Source organism: Cololabis saira, chromosome 23 (genome assembly GCF_033807715.1).
Source record: "Cololabis saira isolate AMF1-May2022 chromosome 23, fColSai1.1, whole genome shotgun sequence".
Lineage (NCBI taxonomy): Eukaryota > Metazoa > Chordata > Actinopteri > Beloniformes > Belonidae > Cololabis > Cololabis saira.
Window position 1 is genome coordinate 19,200,347 of NC_084609.1, and position 26,327 is coordinate 19,226,673.

Sequence of the window (26,327 nt, forward strand, 5' to 3'; positions counted from 1 at the left end):
GAGAATGTCATGAGTCCCACAACTTCTACAAGATTTATAAGAGACGCAGACATGCCTTGACCTTTTACTTCAACAATTAAATTGAAAATCTAGTAAGAAATGACAGTTTTCATGTAGTAACGCCTTTTAAACATTAAATTAAACTAAATTGAAGTTTTACAGATGCATTTAGAAGAATTAGTTCAAAATAAGAGGCTAAGAAAACAACGATTGACCCGTGCCTGCAAAATGTTCAGATATTCCCTGTCAATCAACTCCCACAGTAGCCACCTACTACCGTCAAGATAGAAATTGTCTGGAGACAGATCAGGAAAATTACACAGGGAATGCTTTGAATGCTCATTCAGAACAGATGGTATAGTGAAGGGTGTGGTACTGTGAAGGAGCTTATATGCACAGTACTCACAAAAACAAAACCTCAACGCAGTCACAGCAGCCTGTCTATAAAGACATTTTCCTTGTCAGGCTCAGAGTATTATTAATCTCAGTTCCAATTACAGTCAATGTAGTTTAATTCCAATTTAGATGCAAATTCTAATTTAAATGGAATTAAAAATCTAATTCCATTCCACTCAGTTGTGGTGTAGGGTCTGAAAACAATCCTTAGAGATTAAGGTTGGTGATTAAGGAACTTGTAAATTAAACTTTTGTTGTAGCAGGTCAGCAAAACAACAAATACTTTCAAAAAAATAATTTGAGTGTCGACTTCTGTTCAATTTTTGAAGAAAAAGTCGGAACCTTTAACTGCTGCTCCTCAGCTAAAGCCGTATACACAATTTACCATCCAGCTGACGTTGCTGCTCTGTCATCATGTTAAGTCCGCCCAGACACTCTCTACAAGGATAAACTGATTTGAATGGCATCCCTCAACTTATTAACGGTAGATTGTAGTTTGCTGTCACTTATTCTGCAGCCAAGAAGTCGCAAAAAGATTCACTGGGATTACGACTGCCACCTTACTGCCCCCTACTGTGAGCCACGAGAACGGCATCCCTCACTTAGTGCCTCTCCCCACCTGTTTTATGATTGCTCAGCAAAAGAGACACGTTACACACATACAGTGGACAAAAAACTGTATGTACATTATATATACAATATATATATATATATATATATATATATATATATATATATATATATATATATATATATATATATCCACTAAAACATGGAAATTTAGTTCATATGGCAAAAGTGTTTGACATTTTAATAGCGACACACAGAGACAGCAATACGGTCTCACTGCATATCATGCCAGCACAGTTAGCCGAGTCATTGCACAATCCATGGTGAGGCTCATCTGGCTGCTGCCTCACAGCATGTCTCTTCTTAGTATTTGAACCGTGAATATGAAAATTCAGCGATTTTGAATAAAAAACGAATCTGAAACTGGTGAAGTTAGATAGATAATAACTTACAATAGTGCAAATAACTGGATAAATATGTATTTGTCATTAAGTTTGATCAAATGGAATAACATGCTCTTTGGGGGGGGGCTTTCATACATGGGGCCCTATAAACTATTCAGTTTGCTTTTGCTTTGGGACAGCTCTGTATGTTGGAGTACTAACGTATGTAAAACAAGCAGGGGATGGTCCTCAAGGACCTGGATTGGGAACCGCTGCTTTAATTCAGTCATTATCCTAAGCTGCAATGGGACAAGCAGCGTGGCCAATGGAAGTCATGGGTGCAAATAATATAACAACTCAAATATTGTGGATCTTCAGGAGGTGGTGCACAAGATGGTAAAGAAGAGCTGGAGGAGCAGAACGGGACGTGTGAGATCAATTAGCATAGCATTTAGAGCTTTAGATCTCAGTGACCAGTGTTTATAGAAGTTGAAGGCCTAAAAGGTGAGGATTTTATCCATTGCTTTATAACTCCGCCTTAACTGGACCCAGATACAGTGACATAAAAACAAAAAAGAAAAGAAAGAACTGAAGAGGAAGCAGAAGGGCTGTTATAAGCTGTAAGCCTGTCTAGTTTGCTTTAGAAACACAAAGCTGAAAAACAAGTCCTTATACCAGAGACTAAATGTTTATGAAGTGGAGATGCAGAGACTAAGCTGACGCAAGCATTAATAACACATGGATCTGAGTGTGCGTTCTAACTTTGTGCCAACAGGCTCCCATCTGTGCTCTATGCAACCATAGCACTAATGGGGGTGATAGACACATGCCGACAGTTAAGGAAACACAGTGAGAGAATATGAAATGACAGTCAAAAGTGATAATGAAACAGGAGCTGATGCCGCAGAGACATTGTCATTTTAACAGCAGTCTCCACCAGCTGCTGCATCCCAGTCACCACCACTTATAGCTTCTCTTTTTGCCTCTTGTCCAAATTTCCTATTAGATAACTGCACTCTTTTTGCGTTTTTCTCGTTTGCAATGTTTGTTGTAAAATCCTGCTCTTGGCCTTCCACATCAGCTGCTTCTCCGTTCGCTCCTCTCTCTTCAATGCCTCTTCATCCCCTCTGCTCACATTTTGCCTCCTAGCTTTGCTGTATCCTTCCACTCACCATCTCTAAAACCATTTTCCCCTTCCATCATCCCTGCATTTTCAAAGCACAAACTTTCCTCCCTCCTGTACATCCAACCATGACCCTGAAATCACCCCTCATCTCGACCTCTCTGTGTTACTTTGCCTCGTCTAGGAAGAAACGGAGAACATGAGCAAGGGACAAGATGAAACACTTAGGTACAAATGAAATCCTGACGGATGCAAACATACACCCACATATACATACATGTGCTGACCACTGGGAAACTTTGTATGGATCTCAAGTAATGAGACAAAACTAATTTAAGGAGCTGATATTTGTGTCATGGTCTGCAGCCTCAGAGAGAATAGGAAGGAGAGAGAAACAAGAATTGGGAAAACGAGAGGGATAGGGCCATAAGGTTGATCAAAAGAGACAAACCAGCTTGAATGGGGATAGAAACACAATTTAGATGGAATAAAAGTGAAGGAGAAGACAAATAAACAAACCAAGAAACAAGAGGTAACTTGACCGCACCTGGCAGGAGAAATGTTGGAAGACAAATTAAGAGAGAGCGAGCTGAAAATCATATTATATTTGTCCAAGTCCTCTGTTGTGACCCAAGAGATAAACAGAATATTGTTTGATTTGTGAGTCTGTTGCTGTGCACATAAAAAACCTCAGATATGATCGGTCATTGAGCAGGAACAAAAAATAAATTATTTATTGTAGAGTGGTTTACTTAACAGGAGAAAAAAAACAGGTGCCAAAAACAAACAAAAAATAGTATTAAAATAAAATACATAGAAACATTTAAAAAATAAATAGGTTCTACTTTACCTTTCAAAACAAACACAAAACACACATCAGAAGTAATCATTTAATAATGAAAACTTTAACTATGAATTATTTATTACGTGTGTGTGTGTATATATATATATATATATATACATATATATATATATATATATATATATATATATATATATTTTTTTTTATATATATTTATTTATTTCATGCAAGAGTATTATTTTAGCTTTTTCTATTACAAAGCGATCGTCTATGGCTAAGTCTCCTTTAATTAGCTTCCAGACTATTATTTATTCACTATCACCAGTGAGAAAGATCAGGAGAGGTGGGATTCTTGTTCTTGTTCCAACAATCGAACTCGTTCTCATCCCAGGGCAACAAATTCTGCTATTCCATCAAACCTTGTAGCCACCCGAATGCCTGGTTAGGCTTATTTATGGTTTATATAAGGCGTAGCGGGGAACTCTTCGTTGTGACCGCACCTCTCCACAAATGTGACTGCGTGTTGGCTCGACTAAAACTTGAACAAACGTCAGCTCAGCACTGCGAGCTTCACTGCTCAGCTAAAGAACCTGCACCTCCAGGTAGCATTTGGTGGTGTAGTTAAAGAGCGATACAATAAACAATGTTAAATTGGTGGCAACATCAATAGGTTCTATACAAAAGCTACATGTGTAACTGTCACTTAGAACCATAAATCCGTTTAACAGCTTCACTCGGGGCCTGCAATCACCGGTCATGACGGTACAAGACACTAACGCGCTGGTGTCGCCTGAGATTGAGAACTGAGTGGCAGTGTTATTTACAAGCTTGTTTTCCATCTCCTTTTCTCTTGCTATCTATTTAGGTTTAGGATATTAAATTAGTTTGCTAATTAAAAAAAAAAGAAAAAAGGTTGCTATCTCATTTATAAAGGACTGCTTTAAGATATTAATTCAGCACGTTGAATATTCCCACAGAATGAACCATTTATCTGCTTATGGAATGTGAACAGCTTCCCTCTTCAATGCTGCGCATTGCACATTACTGTTAGCCAAAGTGAGAAACGGTTGATTTATTTGCAGTCATGAGCGAGAAGCTGCCAAGCAATTTAAAAATTTTAATAAAAGAAAAACACAATGAAAGAAAGCTGGAGGATAATATAAGAACGTCTAAAAGTGTTCTTTCAGGAAACTATTCTCAGTTTGTAAAGTAATTAAGAAATGGCAGTTGGTGGAGGTCAAGATGGGGCCTGGGAGAGTTTATCAAGGGATTATTTGTAAGTCAACAATTAACCACCAAAGACTTGAGGCTGATTGAGCAAACTGCACTGTTCAGCTGTGGAACACCTGCACAAATATTACCTTGATTTGACGGTTGTCAGAGGAACACCTGTCCTCCATCCTCACCTGAATATTCACGACACAAATCTGAAAAAGACATCTGGGGTTTCCTGGTACCACTGGGGGGAAGCAATAAACCAAGGTTAACGTTTCACCGTTAGATTAACTAATTGTTTCAATGAAGTACTAGTGGGATTGAGTTTATGATAGGAAATTAATACTTAACGCGTCTCAATATTTATTAGCCAAAAACTGAAGGTTTTACCAATTAATCTTCTAATTATTAAAATGTTCTGCTTTCACTTTTTAAAAAGTAGCCCAAGAATCCCACAGTTAAAGGTTTTTGTACGAGGATTGGACAGATGTATTGATACAAGAGGCTTTATTAATAGCCAAGCTTTGACTGTATAAGAAGAAGTGGAAAAAAAAAACCCTGTGACATCACCTATAGGCTTTCTGAGAGTGCTTTCAAAAGCATTTTTTTCCTAAAACTGGGCAGCACCATGTTGCAACTGAGAGGAACCACTGCAAAAACTCAAAATCTTATATATTTGTCTTATTTCTAGTTAAAATGTCTAATTTTTAGTCAGAAAATATCTCATTACACTTAAAGGTATAGTCTGTAATCATATTCAAAAACATTTATTGTTATACTGGGTGAAATGGTCCTTCCATCCTGAGAGTAGCCAGTGAATAATGTGTTCAGAAAAAGGAAAGAAAAACATCAGACCTCTCTGATTAAAGAATCCTGTAAAAACTCTAACCAATCTTTGCGGTCCGAATGGCACGGATTGGTCAGAGGACCAGAGGATTGGCAGGGGGCAAAGAACCAATCAGATGCCTTCATTTTAAGTCCCGCCCACGCCCCCACTCCGTCTCATGCGCGCTCTCGTCACGTCTCTCTGCCTCCAGCCCCGTGTCCACCGGCTCAGTGTCCCAGTGTAACTCAGCCTTAACCCCCCCCCCCCCCCCCCCACCCCCCCCCCCCACAACAAGATCAAACTGTCTGATGACAACAGGAAGGTGATGTGTGTGGAGGAGGATCAGTCATATCCTGATCATCCAGACAGGTTTGGTGTTGGTGTAACGCGGAACCATAAATCAGCCTTCAGTGTGTGCTGTTCTGAACTTCATTTTGCTGGGACGTCGGGTCCCTGCGCCGAGACACAACTTTTGCGGTATGCGTTCATTGTTGTGTCTAAAAATGATGCGCAGTGCCGACCCAATCAGAAACGGTATAGATATTCTGTGATATTTTTTTAGATTAATAAAAAAATAAAGGATCCCCATAACTTTGATTGTGTGGGCACAGCCCACCCCTGCCCCCCCCTAAAACCAGCCTCGCTTACAGGTGAATGAGACATGGGGTAGTTTTGTTGAAAATGTGCTGTCCAAAATGTCCTGGAAAACTCGACTCCTGCAAATGCACGTTCCCCAAAGTTTGTGGGGGCGTGGCTTTGGACGGAGCGCTGACGGGAGGGGGAGGAGGGGGTGGTGCTTAAAGGAGGTGCCACTTTCAAATCTTGCTAGCTCTCCAAAATCATGGATAATACCTTTAAAACAAGACTCATCATTGGAAAGAACAACAATTTTCACCTGTTTCAAGTAGATTTTCACTTAAAATAAGTAGAAAAACCTGCCAGTGGAACAAGATTTTTTTGCTTGTAATGAGAAGCTAAATCTTGTTCCACTGGCAGATTTTTCAACTTATTTCAAGTGAAATTTACTTGAAACAGGTGAAAATTGTCAAATAAGTTATTTTTCTGGTAATGACTCTTGTATTAAGTGTAATGAAATTTTTTGACTAAAAATTTGACATTTTAACTAGAAATAAGACAAATATTCCTGGTAAGATTTTGAGTTTTTGCAGTGAGGGCACAAAGCCGGCAGGAACACTCCCACGTTATCTCAGTCACAGTTGACTGGCTTAGTTTACGTAAACCTATGATGCTACTTAATGTTAGTTTACATTAAGTTTGAACGAACTGTCCAAAAGTCCTCATTTCAAGTGTCACTGCTGAAACTAGAGCCTGAGCTGACATGACTACAGCAGCGCTCCACCGGGGAACACAAGTAGCTCGCCTGAGCTGCGGGGTGATTGACTGCAGGTCCCAGCAGACTTCTGCCTGGACGGGTTCTGAAATGATCTATCATGGCTCCCAGGTCCTTCAGCTGATCCACGCCGGAGCTCCTGTTTCAAATATTTTGTTGATGACCCACAGATAACCAATGCACAGTTGGCACAAGCTACCTGCTGCTTAGCTCATCTTCATTTTTGGACCCTTCCACATCCACCCACAGTCAAAAGAAAAGATATTCACTTTCAAATATGTAAAAACATCCTATTGTTAGATCTTAATTCACAGCTCAGAAGTGAATATAAAGTGTTTAGAGCTAACTAGCAAGAGTGATGACAGCTAGCCCAATGAAAAGTCAATGCCCCTAATAACACAAATATGTTGCTTTATACAGTTTTACTAAATTTGGTGCCAAAAAAACAAAAAACACCATCATTAGAATTGTCATGTATGTGAAAGCTACAGGATATCAGTATGTCATAAATATGTCCATGATGGCTTCAACCCAGAAGTGAGAATGTTACCACTTGTAGCCAAAAGGCTTGTCTGTGAGTACTGACCAAAACTAAACTAATGTTGAAACACAGGGCAAAACTTAATGTACGTGTTTTTCCACATCCCTAAAATGCTCATGTTGTACAGCATTTTAATGAACACACTTAACATTTGTCTGAGGACGCTACATGTTTATGGATATGCCTAATGTTGATTACTATACTCCACAGCCCAAACAGTGTTAGAAATAAAAGATGGAGTGCACTTTAAGTGCGTGTAGCTCAAGTTGTCAGGTTCACATCACACTGTATTCACTTATATCTAATCTGTCAAGAAACATCTCTGACAAAAGAAATGAGTTATGGAAGTGTCAGAAAATTAAAGACAGAAAAGGAAGTAAGATTTTGTGGCGTCTAGGGATGTGCAGGGACAAATTATTCCTGTCTCATTTCCTCAAGTCAATTACATTTCAATTCTAGGTTGGTTTGTGTCTATGTGGATTTATGTCTGTCAAATGTTTCCAGGTTTATTTTCTTTCTCTTTTTTTGGTTTGATAGCTTTCACATCTACCTATTATCATTCTGTTTCATTATCTAAAATTATACTCTATCTTCTAGAAATTAGCCCATTGTGGTGACAAGAGGTAATATAACACTGGGAAGATAATGACTTTATGATAAATATACACCCCGCTGGTGAAATAATGTGGCCAGAGGAGGAGATGGACAAGATTGGTGTCAAAACAAGAAAAACCCTCCCAATCCAACATCCAGCGCCCTGACACTGTTCACTGAAGAGAAAGAGGACGTCACCATCCAGGATGAAACCGAAAAGATATAGAAATGCATCTGCAAGAAGACCGTCAGGGATGAAGTGCTCTGTGACTGTCTCAGCAGCAGAAACCCAACGAGGAAGTGGAGAGGGTGGAGGAACCATTGTGAGAGGGGAAGCACCTGAATGGCACGGTCTACCAACAGACAGAAGGAGTGGGTGATAAAAGAAGTCCTAACCGGGCCTTTGAAAAAGCTGGACGGAAAGATAGGTACGAATCATAGCAGTATAAGAACAGACTGAGCACAACAGCAACGGAAGTCAGGATTTATTTCTGAATCTAGACCAATTAAACAGGTAGAAAATGAGGCTGATGACTAACAAACTGCAGACAAAGGCAGTGACCTTGAGGAGCAATCCGAAACAACAGCAACATCAAAAAGAAGGAAGATGGGATGACTATTGCTTCTGGTAATGGGAACACTTGAAGGTGTGACCTTTCCACAACTGAGAGACGGGCTTCGGCAGATTCAGGGAAAAAGACGGAAGATTTCTGTCCAGATGAGCGCAGTTCTAGGACGAGCTGATACTGCACAGAACCCTGAAGCAGGTCTGTTATAGATGAACTAACAACTGCCCACAGTGATGTGCAAGAGTCGGTTGTTGTGAACTGTGAGAGTTAGGAAGTATAATTAACTTACAAACTCTTCTTGTACTGTACGTGGACATCATATAAAAAGAGCTGAAACTTGTTTCACTCTTAGAATTGATGTTTGTGTCTTTTACAGAACGAAAAAAGTGAGTTCCAATTTGAAGTGTGAAGACACAGCTAGCCTGCAGCCTGCAGCCAGTAAGAGTGCTCCTCTGCAGAGAAGGTTTATCTAACACTCTTAGGTTTCAGTTCTCAGAGATGGAAGAAATAAGTCAGGACTTTGCTGAAGATAAAACACTACTACAATAATATAAAATATGTTTTATGCATCATAAATATAAGATCAATAATAAAAGTCTAATTTAAGTAGAAGTATGAAAGTTTCATTAAGAAAGATACAGTAATACATGTAAAATGATTTGAAGTACTAAAAGCAGAAGTGCCCTGCAGAGACATGGCCCCCATGACTCTTATACAATTACATTTGCAGTACTCATGCATTCTTAGAAATGCTGTGTTTTATAGTTGAAATTGATGGGGATTGAGCTTATTTATTAACTCTAGGACATTAAATATTAAATTCCCAATTCAACATGAGACCAGAGTTTGCACTTTAGTTGACAAAGAAAACCTGTAATCCCTTTTGTGCAGACATGGCCTACATTTTCATCGTGTCAGGGGTCACATTTGTTCCCTCAAGTCTTCTCTCTCTGACACAAAGTAAGACAGTGTCTCTTTCCATCTCTTCTTCAGATGCCTTGACCCAAAACACAGTGACATGTTTTGCATTTTTCTTTACTTTTGTCTCTTTCTTTCACCTTATGGAAACCTCTGTAAAACATAAAACTCACTCTTCTTGTTGTACTCTTGTAGTTTCTTGCACATCAAGGTCATCTGGAAGTTAAGTTTGATATATCACAGTAAGCTCGTTCATTCTAGGTGTCTCTGTTTTCCTTTTTTTTTAAATTTTACTCAGCTCTTACATTACGGGATGTCTCCATTTTTCATACTTGCTCTTGTATTCGCTGAGTTTCTTGCCATTTTTCTTCTCTTGCCGAGTGGAAAAAAAAAGTCTTTTATCATCTCTCCTTAGACCCTACTCCGCCCCAACAGATCATTTTTATCCCCTAAAGTTACAGAAACTTCTCCGCATTTCCAGCAAACAAGTTTTAACATTTTCAAATCCAGTAGTCTACCTATTTACTCCATGGTTGCACTCTGATTTCCCCCCCTTCCACTTGTTCTGCTCGTATGCTCTGGCCTCCATCGTTCCCAGGATGAACCTCTACCCCCTCTAACCATTGCTCCATAATTGTCTCTCTAGAATGAATGACTGGTCAAGTTCATCAACTCTGGGGCAAGTTACACCTCTATTACTGTTGTCTTCCTGCTTCTACCCTCAGGTCATTGTGAGCAGGTGAACTTCATCACCCCCTGCCTGGTAGTCCTTTCCTCTCATGATTGCATCCCTCTGCATTTCTGTGTAACCCCAGGGTGGTTCAGCCAGGTGTAGAGATCGTCATCTCAAAGTCTGGCCCCTCTAATTATTGCAAGCTGGTGCCAGTAAAAAAAGCCATCTCGTCTCTTAGCGGGAATTATCATCTGACACAGAGTACAATAACTTTCATAGTTTGACAAAGTTTGGTCCACAAGTATCCAGATAATGACAGAGTTTGACTGCTGTGCCAAAATATTTTGATAGTTCAACAAAAAAACATTTATATGGACTTCTTTAGACAGATGAAACGAAAAGGTACAGAGAAGTAAATGATCCAAAAGACACCGCATCACGTGTAAGCATGGTGGAGCAAGTGTCATGGTATGGTACAGCGTCCAATGGAAGGGACTCACTGGTGTTTATGGATGATGTGACTGATGACAGCAGTAAAAAGACAAAATCTGATGTGTATGAGGTAGGGCTGGGCGATATATCGAGATTTTAATATATATCGATATATTTTCAAACACGATATGGTACGAGACAATATCGTTTATATCGATTTACATTTTTTTATTTTTTTACATTTTTTTAAAATGATTTTGATATAGCTTATTTTGTAACAAATTGACTTGAATGTTTTATTTGAGATTTGCACAAATGTTTTGTTATTTGCACAACTGTCAACCTCAGTGGAAAAGTCTGCCTGTTACTGTCTACATTGTATTAATTGCACAGTGTATTTGAATTTAATTGTTATGCAGGAAAGGGATATTTGTTTTATTTTATTCAAGAAGCATTTTTATTCTATATATGCAGGCAGTTTATTTTTATGTCATTTGTTTTATACATGTTGATATTGTGCAGACCTCTGTTAATAAAGGTACCTGTGTGACATTTGGCACGAGGCTTTGTATTAAAACTGACTGTTTTTTTAAGGGTTTGCCTCAGAAAAAAATGAAGCTAACAGAGATGCTATGCTATAATGCTTTGGGGGAAACCCCAATTAAGGCACAGAAAAAATATCGAAATATATATCGAGTATCGCCATTTAGCTAGAAAATATTGAGATATGACTTTTGGTCCATATCGCCCAGCCCTAGTATGAGGTTACAGTCTCTGCTCAGATCCAGACGAATCCTACAAAACGAATAAGATGGTGCTTTAAAACTCTGGATAATGACCCTGAGCATACTACAGAAGCAACTCAGGACTTTGTGAAGGCAAACAAAATGGAATCTCATTCAATGGGTCAGTAAAGCATGCTTTTCAAGCAGTGAGTCTGTATGGGCCCACGCAGACACACACACACAAAATCACAGCTTGCTTGCAAATATGTTCCGCTCCTTGAAAGTGAGTCTGCGCATTAGGATTTAGTCTTGTGTGTTCAAATATCCTCCGCTTAGGCCTGAGCTCTCCTCCCTGCGCTCAAGCTCCATCTGTGAGCTTGCACGTGGCCTCCTCTTAGAGTTTTTTGGTCACGCATGAATTGTCTGTGAAAATTACCGCAGCCAATACCAGATATGACACTGGCCGTATGAAATTATGAATGCCGCTGTGTGGCTGTGCTCAGTTTTTACCTCAGAGTCCCCCCTCCCCGGATGTGCTCATCTGCACTGCTACATTTAAGATAAATGCTTTAATGATGACATTGGTGATGCTCTATGTGTATGTTGATTTCCAGGAAATTCACTGTAGCATAATTTGTGTAAAAGTTTATGGCACAACCACCCTGTTATTTTATCTTTATCTTTAACTAAATATGTTTGCTTTACACCCGACTGCACAAGTTGTTTCAAGGACTGAAGATGATTCAATAAAGGCTCAGCAAATCATCTCCCCTGGAGGAAACTCAGACGTTGGTGATGCGTCATGGGCTGCAGACTCCAGGCAGCCATTGACTGTATAGGATTTCCATCCAAGTAGAGAACTTATAGGTTTTTTTTTTTACTTTTCCAAAATACCCTTAAGTTGCTGAAAATGGAAGTACTTGACTGCATTTTTTGTAAAAGCCGTAATTCTATGAAAGCTCTTGAATTAAAGCTGAGAGTCTACACTTTGATCACATGTTGATTGTTTAATTCCAAATTCACTGTGGTGATGCATAAAAGAAAAATGGTAAAACTCAAATACTTCTGCATTTCTAATTGTTCATGGTTGCCTGGATCATCAAACTAGACATGATTGCCGTAAGACACCCTACAAGGAGCACTGTTAGTTATTTACTACACAAAGCAGAGGATAATTTGACCACAAAGAACCCTTTTCCACGACACGATTCAGTCTAGGGAGCGTGAAATTATTAAATGCTCAATTTTCTGTCCCTCTTAAGTCTTATCCGCTGACCACAGCCGTCAGCTGCGCATAAAGAGAACAGGTTAGGGCTGATTTATTTATTTAACTTTCTGTCCTTGAAAAAATTGATTTTAGTTGCACAAGTGTCCCTACTGTTTCAACACGCCACTTTTCATAGTTTCAATTCACAATTTTTTAATTGCTTTTGTGGCCAGCTGTGGAGTTAATGTTACAGTGTGATCGCTAAACGCGGTAAAAAAATCCAATAAACACAAGTGCACATTTTATTCTATTCTGATATTAAATACTTTTCTGAAAACACAACAATTTAAAAGAACAGGAAAATGAAGCAGTTATAAAATTAATGATTGTTTCACAAGTCTTACTCTAAATTCCCATTATTGTCAATAACACTGCCATGTTGCATTAATCTCTGCCTGGCTGTGTGAGTTTTATTTGATTGAACGTGTGTGTTGCCTTGATAAGCCAATAAATGCGCCTAGAAATAAAACCTAGACGGCGCAGTGTGTCCCTGCAGCTCCAGGGTCAGACTTCTTATTGTTCAAGGTATTTGCTCTGCAGTGCACATGCCTCAGTAGTGTGTATGTCCTGGTGTTGTGATTCTGGAATCACCCTGGAATGTGATTTAGTCCAGTATGACCTGATGCAACGTGTGGGCTTTTACTTTGAAATCTCGGAGCACCACACACATCGCATTCAACAATTCTTGATATTTGGATAAGTAGATTTCAAATCTTGAATTGTTTTACGTTTTCAAGTCTTCTCGGCAACTGCAGTCTATGAAATCATTTACAAAATAATGTGAATATGTTTCCCCAGTAATGCCAAACACCCATCACCAATAACATTGTATATGGATTCTGGCACATGCAACCAGCTTTGCAATACATCCATTGATAAAAAACAACGTGTTTGTATCCCCTCGCTCACACATATGTGCAGCATCTTCGGGATTGATGTCCATTCATTTTGAAAGAAGTGTTGTCTTACTGACTTTTGCTTTCTGTGTATTATGTTGGCAATGCATCAAAAGCAGGGGAATGTTCAACTTTTCTTTCCTCAATGCAAGCATCAGCCTATCACTTGGCAGCTACACCCTTAATGCTGGCCAAAGCTGTAGTACGTGGGCGTGGCTGTTTCACCCAGCTGACTTGTGCAGTAAGCAGGAAGAAATGTGATTAGCTGTTGATGGTATGACAAAGGCATGTCAGAAACGCCTACCTGCAAGCATTGCCGCTATGTTGCTATATGAGCCCCCATTTGTCTGTCTGAATGTTCAATAGAAAATAAAAAATACTATACTGTATGTGTGCATTTATTCCAGATGTGTTGCTTTTATTGAACAAATCTCCACAGAGCAGCTAGCACGTAGCTTTCTAATCAACTTCAGTACTGAACACCTACACAATGAAATGTGAAATAAAATACAGCTAAGTAATATTTCTGGACACAAACTGCAACTAGAAACATGTTGTTTTTTTGTGTTTTTTTTCATATTTTAGTTTGAAAAGTATTTTAGCCAATTGAAGTGCTAACTTTACGGATTATAATCTGCTACTTGCAAATTGTGTTACTTTCTTTCACTCTCAAGAGAAAACTCTCTCATACTGTAGGTAGCTTTATCTTATTTTGAAACCTTGCACATTCGATCATTACCAATCTTTGACAGTATGTGATACAGTAGAAGGTGTATGTAGTCATATTTTTGGACATTGTAATTTTTAAATTTCCTGTAATTTAAGGTCCACGATGTTCAATGAGAAGTTATTGTGCGCTAAGAAACAGGGTTCAGTGATTCATTTAGGGATAAAGTTTGTGACATTGTTTCATGGGAGGATTTTTCTCACCTCTAGACCAGCAATGACTGAAAAACACACCTGATCTGGCGGTATGAAAGAGCACTGCCTGTGAATTGGTCTGTGTCACTTCTAGCAGACACAGACCCAGAGAGCTCAGGGAGCAACACACACCGACTCGTTTTCACACACATTCCCACACAGACATATTCATGCAAGTTTAATCTTACCTCTAAATCAGACAAGCCTTCCTGTAATCCGCACAATACAACACCCATTCTGTGTGCTTTCCTGCACTGTAACTCATCAGATTTTATGTATTCACATTCAGAACTGGGAGAGGAGCACCGGAAATGAAATGGAGGTAGAGGCGCATCAAGGGAAAACAAGATTAATAAGACAGTATTCAAATGAGGTGCCTGATACTACTTGCAAATGAGCAAATGTTTTCTATCCACTTACAACAAGTCAACAGTCCAGAGAGAGTGGGAAATGAATGACTGGGCACAACAAAGTGACAAGAGAACACAGCAATATTAGTGTAAATTTAAAAGCGAAATGCAACATCACATGTTTCCATATGAATCAGACAAATTTAATGAGGGGTATGGCTTGGCACTGTCAAAGAGAGGTCTGAACATTACACCACGAAAGCTATAACCTCACATTTTTGTTTTCTCTCTACAGCTATGAGAGGCCAATATACCAGTAACACTCTCCAAGTCAAGTATATGGTTATGGAAAACAGGCGAGCAATGTTGCCAGCTTAGCAACTTTTCTGACCCTCTAGCTACTTTTTTTCAAAAAAGCGACTGGCAACTTTTGCAGAGTCTAGGTATGAAAGCACTCTTCTTTTCTTTTTTTTTTTTACTCGTTTCTCAGCGAGACGCCGGTGCATCCATGGGTCCCTCTCCCTTACGACACCCATCTCTCGGCAGCTCCTGCAGCAGCCCCTTCCTGCTCCAGTCAGAGCTGGAGATGTTCACCCCGCCACGTCCTGCTAGTGAACTCTGCATGCCCGTAGTCACCGCTGGCTGTTCCTGTACAGGCCCAGCGCGATTGAATTTTAATGATTTATTTATTTATACACAGGTTAGTGTCATAGAGTCAAAGCACCTTATATTCAAGAGAGAAAAAAATACAATCAAATAAAACATGGCATAAAAATATGCAACGGTGCTCAATATCAAGAGCTGCATAAACATCATCAATATGATGATAGTACTATATTATTATTCTATATCATGCTACACCACTCTATATGATAATTATTTATTTGTTTAACTTATTTACTCTCGAATTAATATTGTCAATTTATGTATCTACTTTCATCACCTTATACACACATACACACACACACACACACACACACACACACACACACACTAGGGCTGCAACGATTCGTCGACGTTGTCGACAAAAATCGATAATCAAAATTGTCGACAATGAATTCCATTTTCGACAATTGTCGCCAGACGTGTTTTTCCAATGGAGTGAGGCCTCTCACTTCAATACAATCTCTGCCGAGAGTCGCGATAGCGTCTCTGCCGAGCGGTAGCAGGTAAACAATAATGACGGCGTCCCGTCCTGTAGAGCAGCTGCGCGTAACTAAACTTCTAAAGTTTTGGAGCCTTTTAGCCTCGATACGGTAAATAAAAAGATGACTTGCAAGGTTTGCAAAGCCGACCTTGCTTATCACGGGAGCACGTTGGTAATGCACAAGCATTTGAAGAGAAAGGACGTCGGGTCTGAGTGACGAGTTTCAACAAATGATACACCAGTTCAACCCAGAGAACGTCCTGCCATCCAGAACCGATTTCACCCACTTGATAGAGAAAAAATATGAGACGTTTTATTTTATTTTTTATATAACACATTTGCCTGTTCTTAAAAAATGAAAAATAATGGACAGGTTTATTTATTCATGGATTTATGTCTCACTGTGCCTGTCCTTGGTTTTAAATAGGACATTTTATTAATTTTTTGTATGAACAGGGGCAAAGTTGAATAAAATATCTACAGGACTGTCTCAGAAAATTAGAATATTGTGACAAAGTTCTTTATTTTCTGTAATGCAATTCAAAAAACAAAAATGTCATACATTCTGGATTCATTACAAATCAACTGAAATATTGCAAGCTTTTTATTATTTTAATATTGCTGATTATGGTTTACAGTTTAAGATTAAGATTCCCAGAATATTCTAATTTTTTGAGATAGGATATTTGAGTTTTCTTAAGCCCTACTCAAATGCCGGAGCTGATGCATACCATAATTTGATCATGATCACGTTTGTTTTTGCAATTATTTTGCTTGATATATTTTGCAATTATTATTGTCCCATCCACAAGAGACAAGGGGGTACCGCCGCTTAAGATGTTCCAACATCGCTGTTCTGGTATGCCAATTCCAAAAGGCGTTTGGCACTAAATTTAAAGTATTCCCATACTTTTGATCTTTTGGTGACCTTGGGCTGTCTTTGGGCACGCTGCAATGAGGTCACAGTTTCGGTCTCCGTTCTGCAAAGTGCGAATTGTTAGTTTTGGGTGACACACGTTTCTGTCGACGAAAAAATATGACAACGATATTTTGAAGTCGACGCGTTGATGTAAGACGCATCGCTACAGGCCTACACGAAAAAGGTTCTGGAGAAGAAACTTTTTAAAAAACACACCAAGTTTGCAGGTTCAGGAATGTCATTCCACTCCCAGACAGAAAAGAAAAGGTCTCGGATCTATACTGCGGCTTTGGCACTTTGCGCTCCACTAAAGGATTTTGTTCTTTATCTCATAAGTCTATCCTTGTCTTTCTTTCTTCGTAACTAAAGTGAATGGAATGTAAAAGATTTTTAGAGTGCAGTATTAAAAGAGGCGGTGTTGCTAAATTTGGCACCAGTGAACAAATCTGTTCTCGCATATCCTTCAGTTTAATTACCAGGTTTTCATTTTTTCCGGTCCTATGCTCTGTCTGGAAGCACTGATGTAAGCAGAAATATGAAGTGTGGGATGATGTGAGGGGTTAAAAGGCTACATGGATGTAAGGGAGAGGAGTCAGCTTCGTCACTGGCTGCATGTCTCCCAGTACGAATGGCCCTTCAGTGTGACGTGCACGGTCTAAAACTGTTACTGTTTTGGGTATGGCTCGCGAGTCAAATGCATCTATGCGGAAATGTAAGAATCCAAATCAAGTGGAAATCTCACCAGTGAAGTTGACAGCACGGATGTGGCTGAGGAGCTCCTTTCCATCGATGTTAGCCATACGCGGGCAGAGGCCTGGGTAGCCGTAGCAGAGCTCCCGGTGCATGCGATGCAGGGCGTGTGCCATGGCGTACACCGCATCCATCACAAACTGAACCTTCCCCTCTTGTTCATAACTGGAATCACGGCCGACTTTTTCTAATCCTGCAAGAAAACCAAGAAAAATAAGTTTACAAGTACGTTAAAGCATCTCAGACCATGTAATTTCAATCATCCTGCAGCCACAATCAGTGCAAGGAAATTATACAGAGGCTAGATGATTTACAACCGTGGAAAAATAAGGAGTCAACGAAATTGGCCATTTTAAAAACACACACACATAAGACATAGAACTATAGACAGGGTCTTGGTGAGGAAGGACTTTAAAGAATATAGGAAAAAGGGACAGGTTGACTGCTGGACAGGCAGCAGGGCACTTAGCTTGACAATGACAAATAATTCCTCTTAGTCCATTTTCACCCTGGTAGCAAAGTTACAGGAGAAAGAACAACATGTTCCTTTTTAACATCTCCTGAACTACTGATAATGGCATTTCTGTGTAAGAGAGAATGGTCAGGAAAGTGTTTGAAGGGGACAAAAACACCTTATACCTCCCTGACCCAGGTGGCATGGCTATTTGCCAAGCGCAAAGGTTCTTGCTATTTTCTAGCATGTTCTATACTTTTATTTGCAAGGCATCTTCAACCAGTCTTGTTTACAGAAATATGTAGAGCATTCCGATTCTCTTACTGTGCGTCTGTCCTTTCCTAAGCCTTATTACTGCAGCCGACTTAATTACAACACAGTTGTGCGCTTGTTTATCAAGTGGTGATGATGAACATTTGCATATTTGGCCTTCATGTTGAAGTGCAGATGCATCTGCAAGCTTACACGCACTCCCATTCCTCTTTTGCACACACCGTACTGTAAAGGCGCTCACGCTCACAAAGCATACAGATCATCTAATTGCAATTTATTGAGAGAGCTTTATGTAAGAACTCAATAGCCCATTGTGTTAATGAAGAAAACGCAGAGAAAACAAAACCTTATTGATGAATGTTGATGGAAATCAGTAGCTAAATGGAACCTTCATTTTCTGGTTTGCATGGGAGTCACTGATATACATCCTTAGTTGTGGTTGCTTCATGTTTTTATCATACAGAGTTCTGTCATATTCCCTCTTAATCTCCTCTCCTCCCTCTGCTGCATGTCTCGTGGCTACATTTGCCCATTTCTTACAAGTGGCAGTCACCTTCGAGCGACACAAACCCATCTGGGCTGTTGAATTAACAAAGTCCGGAGGCACCTGAATCAATGTGAGCACCTATAATGAGGTCCCAAGGATGAAATCCAGTCCTGGTATAAATGAGTACCTGGTGGTGTGTGTGTGTTTGTCTGCATCTGTGTATTTGTTGGTTGGAGCACCAACTAGAAAAGCTCTGTGAAGGAGGAAGTACAACTCTTTCTTTGTCAGGTGCAACTTCTTTGGCAGAAAGCCATTTTTTTCTCTCGTCTGTGACAGAATCATTTTACCTTAAAAGCGATCATTTTTGCAATTATATTTCCAAACGCGCCCTCATACTCATGCCCAGTAAAACCAGATCCAAACGGGGCGTCAAATCCATTCAAACTTGCGGCCATTCGTTTTGTAACACCTCATTACTGGCTGAAACATATTGATTTCAGGAAGCACAGTATTGATTATGTTTTAACATATAGAGGGGGGATCCAGAGAGTCATGGACTGATGAACAAGCAAATGGGAACAACTACATGCTTAAGGCATCTAACTGAAACTGTAAAGCGTAAACCATACTGGGTATCAAGACATTTGATTTTCAGAGGTTGATGAATGCCCTAAAGCTCATCACTGCTTTAAGATTGACATTTCATTAGGAAACCACATGACATAACAACTTGCACCATTTGGCAAACCAACCTGGACAACTTTCAGATTTACACAAATTCACTTAAAGAGACGTTGTCTCATTAAAATGTGAAAATATGCAGTTATCCCATTAAGGGTAGAGTTAATGAATCTCCGAGTCCCATCACGTGCTAATGTGTCCCTGGCTTGGACCCTGAACCTCAGATCGCCCGTACTGCCCCACTCACTCTCAGTGCTTGTCCCAGGCCTGGATAAATGGGGAGGGATGTGTCAGGAAGGGCATCGGCCGTACAACTCATGGCAAATCAATATGCGGAACACGATGATACGCTGTGGTGACCCTTAGAAACGGGAACGTTTAGAGAAATATGTTGCGTGTATCTTCTGGCAAACTCTCAAAATCCATAGATTATAGCAATCCTTTTTTTTCCTAAACAGATTTGGCATATCTATCAATATTACTTCCTCTCTGTGTATTTCAGAATCTCAGAACACTTTAGGAACATCGTTATGGAGTGATTAGGTTTTGGTATGCAAAAACATCACTGAAACTATTGCAAAAGAGAAAACAATAATGTGGGCCATGCCAAGTACTTCCATTATTCAGCAGCTTGAAGATCCACTATTAACAGCAATACCTTGTCTCCTGAATAGCTTCAGCAGTGCCCAACATCTTTATGATTAATGTTTTTGCCCATTTTTTTTGACAAATTTGCTTTAAAATTGCCTATTGAGGTTTTTAGGTTTTTGCTTATGTGCAGTTATCTTAAGGTCCTACCACACATTTTCCACTGTGACTGGGCGATTCCAAAACCTTTTTATGATTTTATGGGGATTTTTTCATTTTCAGCTACTCTCAAGTAAATTTCCTGCCATGCTTTGAATTGTTCAAAGCACCCTGAATTAGCTGTCTTGTATATATGAGTTCATGGTCGAATCAGTGACTGCGAAGTGCCCAGATGCTGTGGCTGAAAAACAAGCCGGAATTATTCCCACTCCACCAACATGCTTGACAGTGTGTGTCGTGTTTGGTTTTCACCAAACATTGTACTGGACATAAAGGTAATAAAACACCACTTGTAGTTGATTCAGTTCTGCCAATCTAGGTTAAGTTCCTGTGTTCCTTTAAAAGACTTTCTCCTGGCAACACTGCCAAACAAACTGTTCTTGTTTAGGCTAATTGTGATTGTGCTGTCATGGACTTAAACATTTAACATGCACAGTTTGGGGGCACGGTACCGGGACTGACTTAAATAGATGCACTGGGTGAAGAAAAAAAAAAGGGGGGGGGATACTGTAGCAGGGTGGATGCTACGGGGGCCCAACCGAAGGATGGAGAGGACACGGAGTTTTGTGCAGACCCTTTTATTTGCTCAGATCACCCACACGTGAACAATCACCTTCAGCCAGCAGACCAGCAGCATGGCACAGCAGCAGCTTCTCAGTCTCCCACCTGCCCAGCTGCAGTCTCCCAGTCCTTATCAAGGCTGGCAGAGTGGAGAGGCTGATGGGACACACCTGTTTCCCATCCACCTGAGTGGCTGCAGCTACTCCACTCTGCCACACACCCCCAACGACAAACTCGAGCCGGGGTCCCTCCGGCCGAGCATACTCCCCCCCCCCCCCCCGCCCCCTCGGAGCTGGAGAGGAACCCTCCGGGCTTCCCGGTCGGGGGGTCGTCCCCGGCGTCGGCCTGAGCAGTGGAACGGTCGGGGTGGTCGCGACCCCGGCGTCGGCCCGGTCGCCGTGGACAACGCTCTTCTAGCCGGGCCCGTGGTGGCCTCGGGCCACACGGTGCGCCCCGGACCGCCTCCTCCGTGGCGTAGTCCTGCGCCAGCTGCCGGTCCACCTCCGGGACCGCCTCCTCCTCCTCCTCCTCCGCAACGCAGCCCTGCTCTGGCTGGTGGTCCGCCTCCGTCCCCGCCGTCGCTGATGGCGGCTGCGCCTCCGCAGCCGCCTCCCCAGCCAACTCCGCCTCCGCCTCCGTCTCCCCCTCCGTCTCCGTCTCCACCGCTGACTCCATCCCCGGAGCCGTCGCCTGGCGGCCCGCAGCTTCTGCCTCACGGCCTCTCAGCTGCGGCGCCACCAGCGCTGCCGCGGCGAACCTCAGACGGGGTGCAGGGATGGGTCGCTCCGCGGGTCCCGTCGCCTCGGGAGCCGTCGCTTGGCGGCCCGCAGCTTCTGCCTCCCGGCCTCTCAGCTGCGGCGCCGCCAGCTCCTCCCGTGTTGCTGCGGCGGCCCTCAGACGGGGTGCAGGGGCGGTGGGTCGCCCCGCGGCCACCAGGGCTTCTATGGCGGCCAGCTGCCGCTCGCCCTGGTCCCGGAAGGCGGCCGCCATGCCCGCCATGGCCCGGGCGAGCGCGTCCAGGGCCCGCTCCGTGCCTCTCTCGTCCATTCTTCGGGCCCCACGTTGGGCGCCAGATGTAGCAGGGTGGATGCTACGGGGGCCCAACCGAAGGATGGAGAGGACACGGAGTTTTGTGCAGACCCTTTTATTTGCTCAGATCACCCACACGTGAACAATCACCTTCAGCCAGCAGACCAGCAGCATGGCACAGCAGCAGCTTCTCAGTCTCCCACCTGCCCAGCTGCAGTCTCCCAGTCCTTATCAAGGCTGGCAGAGTGGAGAGGCTGATGGGACACACCTGTTTCCCATCCACCTGAGTGGCTGCAGCTACTCCACTCTGCCACAGATACATTTTTTTTTTTTTAAAAGACAGTCCTTTTTTGTAGTCTTCTCCAAGCGTTGTACAGTCTGACTTTGGGTACATTTTCTTGACTTTTCCGTTTGGCCTTGTTTTAGCACATGCTTGAATGCTCCAAGAAGAGATTGCATTTTCCTAATTCTAAGACCCGCTTCAGTCAGGGGTACTAATGTTTTCATGCAACTGGACCTGACACCTAAAAGTTTTTAGTGGAGGTTGTCGTGATGCTACAAGTGCAAAAAAAGCGTAAAAATATCTGTGATGTTACTGATGACGCTCAGCCCAGTCAAACCTTCTCTTCTATAACTGTGAGAAACTATATACACGCAGTACTCTGCAGTACTACACCCAACCAACTGCAGTGTCCGTCGAAACAAACACCACAGGAAAAGCACAAGAAGGTGAATCTAATACAACTGCAAAGCTAATTTCTTTGATGGATCCAGTTGAGCCAATTTGCTGCTTTCGTAACTAATCTCTGGGCTACTCCCACCCAGTCAAAAGAGTGTTGATTTCACATCAAATTAAAAATCCACAGATTTGTTTCTCAAATGAGTTACAGCACTTAAAATCAACCAGAAAGCCCTTTAAAACTGTGTTGATGGAGCATTTAGGTTATAAATTTACAGGATTAAATGTATTAAGTTTCAATGTTTATTTGTTCTTTCCTCAATCTAAGATTAATCTCTTAAGCGTATGCAAATTCTTATACATACTTGTCTTTTTGTTGTTGTAGTTGTCAACTTAATAGCTTAAAGTTCCTTGTTTTATCCCTAAAATGATAGTCAGTTGTTCTAACCTCATTACATAGGCTACAGTGTTCTTCAAAAACGATGCATCATCAAACTTCCAAGAGGCTGTTTAGATTGTATCACAGAATATTTGATGGTATTTATTTATCCCAGTCATTAATAAATTGGCAAAACATTATAACGCATCAGGTCTAACAGGGAAAGTTCTGATTATCAGATATTTTGATAAACTCCTGAGGCTCCAGACACGTGTTCACTCAAGGACCAGTGGCTTCATAGATTAACTATACATTAACTTGAACTGCATAATTTGTAGTCAATTGTGCGTTTAAAAAAAAAACCCAAATGAAATAGGATGAGAAAATTGGTCGAGCTTCATTTTTTTTTCACCAGAGGTGGATCCTGTGGAGCGACAACAGATTGAATGAGAAAACTGTTCAGAAAAAATCGAAAAGGAAATAAACAAGGAACAGAAAGCAACTTGAATCACAAAGATCTACCAATGCAGTTGAAAAAAACAAAACACTTAACAGAATCATGTTTGAGTGCATAGAAGAGGTTGATAAAGTAGAAACCACTCAACACAATGGGATTACAATGGGGAGGGTGGTGCAACAAAGATGCAACAAATAAACTGGTGAAGCAAGACTGAAATAGTGTATGTTAAAGGGGGCACTGACACAATTCATCAGGCAGGTTTTGAGATACCCTAAGGGAGAACCTTCATGATTCATTGACATTAAGAAATTAAGAAATAGCTAAGAACTTCAGTCTTGCTCTCTACGCATTTGACTCTACAGTGATCATTAATGCGACAAGAGAAAAATATGTATTTGGTTTGAAACAGTTTAGTGTACTCAGTCCAATAAGCAGTTCAGCTTGACTTTCCATTTTACAAATTAGTGGTTGTCACATTAGTTTTATTGGCACTAAACTGCTTTTTATAGTGGAACGTTTGACCCTCAAATGTGACCAAAGCTGTCAAGGCAGTTGACTCATCCAATTTTACTCTAATGGGTTTCTACTATGTAACATATAGACACACACATAAGCAGGAAGATCTCCATATGCATGCACAACCAAATCCCACGCTTGATTAAATGTTGTGCTTTCTCTATTGCTTAACCCCCAGTACATCAGAGGACAGTGCAACTTATGTACGTTTGGCTGGAATCCTTAAATGACTTAATGGTACAATACACATCATCACTCTGTAACAGAAAAACAATGATAAAGCGCTGTGAAAATGTGGAGTCAGGCAAATAGAGGGGTTAAATGGGGAGGTCAATTGTGCCACCCAAAAGCAGAAAGAAGTATGATTGAATGGTATTCTCTGAAATGTCTTTATCAAGTCTCACTAATAAATCTAAGGCGCTGCAGCCGTCATTTTAATGTTCTTTTTTCATCACAGACCTAATTATGCTAATAGTCCATAAATAAAGCTAAACAGATACTGATTAATGAGTCATTTCAAAGAAGCATACCTTTATGTAACACATGGGTGGCATCTGTGTACCCGTAATAAATTGGTTTAGCAACAAAAACTAAATATCTGAGGGCTTTGATGGTGGATACCCTTCCTGGAAACTGACGGTGTTCAGTAAGGAAAAGGCAAAAATATTTAACTAATTTGGAACTTTATTATCAAGCAATTTCCTAAAATATCAAATATGTAGCGTTACCACCCCTGAGCAGACAGGGCAGCGCATTAGAAGGTTCACGTATCAGCGAGTAGCAGAAATGTACAAATGGCAAGTGATCAAGGCCCAGAGACGGCCCAAATACTCAACCATACTTCACTATTGCTATGATGTTTGTGATGTTGCTAAGCTGTGCTTTTTTTGTGCCCTATTCAGAATATACATGGATGCAATTTCATGTCCAAATAGTTAGTGGCATTAATGTGCCAAATGGGAATCTCCACTGAGGGGAAAACTTACAGAAGGAGGAAACTCTAAATGTGAATGCTGCAGAAGGACAAAACTGCCTGTGTTTGACAGGTGGACATTAATGGGATCCAACATTTTGAGGTGTTTGTAGGCTAAGTCACAAATCCCCATGTTTTTTTTTAAATGAGTGAATAAAATATGTACTGTCACTCAGCGTAAATCTGCTTCATGCTCAGAATTAGGGACATACAGTATCTGACATGTGTTTCAACAGCCTCCTTAAAATATTTGAGTGAAAGATCATGAGGTTGTTTGGTTCCTTCAGGAGGAACCCAACAATTCTGTTCAAACTTTCAGCAGCATGCACGTCTGAAATAGGCTGGTAAACATGTTTTCTCCATGTTATCGTTGCTCAGCTCAGTTAAAGTAGTCATGGCTCACACATACTATGAAAAAGTATTCAGCCCCTTACAGACTTGTATGTTTCAGATCATCACATACACTTTAATATTAGAGAATGATAACCAGGGTGTCATCGTCCTGGGATTCATCGTTTAAAGTTGCAATTAAAGACCCCATGAAGAAAATCCCAATTTAACGCCTGGGCGGAATCACTTGCACAACACAAGTTGTTTATTTGAAGATGAACTGAGGGTAATAACAGCATTTCAAGCTATTTGTACAATTATTTTTTTCAATTCAATTTAATTATTTTCAGAAATACCTTATTAATTAATTTCCCTTTGGGGATTGATAATTTATTGCTATTATTCATTAATATTCCTTATTTGTATAAATCATTTATAAACGACAACAAACACTGGTAAAGGAATCGTTAGAACACGCAAGGAGCAAATTGCGTTAAACAGAGGTTTACGGTTTAGTTGGGTTAGTAATGAACAAAGTAGTTACCAACTTGAAATATGCTGTGCAACGTTGTATTTTCAACAAAACCTAACAGCATCTCTGTCTTGTTTCCCGGGAGTCTCTTCCTCATTGTGACATCACCTCATTTCTTACTCTTTCAATGGCTGCAGCCCAAAGGGGGATTCCCACAACTGCTCCAGATATTTAACATATTACCTGATGACAGTCAGCGATGGCTCACTGGTGAGGGTCGTTGAGTTGTCAACACAAAGTGCCAACGAGTAAACAACAATAATTCACTGATGTGTCTTCCCGCTAGTGTGTAAACCCAGAGGTGTTCTCAACATGATTGACACGTAAGTAAAACATCCTCCCCTGGTGTAACTTCCCCATATTCTTTTTAAATAACATGATATGTGTCACCGCTAGTGGGATAAAGTGGTATTACACAATACAGGCTATTGTTCAAATCTTCTGATAGCAGCTGTAATAGGTAATTCTCCCTTTGTAGCTCTGAAACTTATGTACATACAAAGCTTAAAAGATTCATCCATCCATTCATCCATTATCTATACCAACTTCTTCCTTGTCAGGGTCACAGAGCTCTGATGGAGCCTATAAATTATGAATATAATTGTAGGACAGTCATTATTTCTAACTTGATGTGTGACTTCATTAGATGAAATGGCTTTCATGTCTTTGAGAAGTCTAAGTCATCTTCTTTCTGATGTACCGTGCACACGCACACGTTTGCATTCATTTTTGCAAATTTCCATTCAGAGGAATAGCAGAACAAAGTATTGTACTTTGAGCAATAGATCAACCTGCTAT

At 40.7% G+C, this 26,327-nt stretch overlaps 1 protein-coding gene across 5 annotated transcripts in view; it reads right to left on the reverse strand.

Annotated features, from left to right (window-relative positions):
* grm8a (glutamate receptor, metabotropic 8a) overlaps window positions 1–26,327 on the reverse strand; it is a 360,407-nt gene that overhangs the window by 68,305 nt on the left and 265,775 nt on the right. For all 5 annotated transcript variants that reach the window (XM_061714149.1, XM_061714148.1, XM_061714150.1 and 2 more), the window contains exon 7: window positions 17,361–17,561. In XM_061714149.1, coding sequence (XP_061570133.1) covers window positions 17,361–17,561 — 201 coding nt within the window. The remainder of the gene's footprint in view (window positions 1–17,360; window positions 17,562–26,327) is intronic.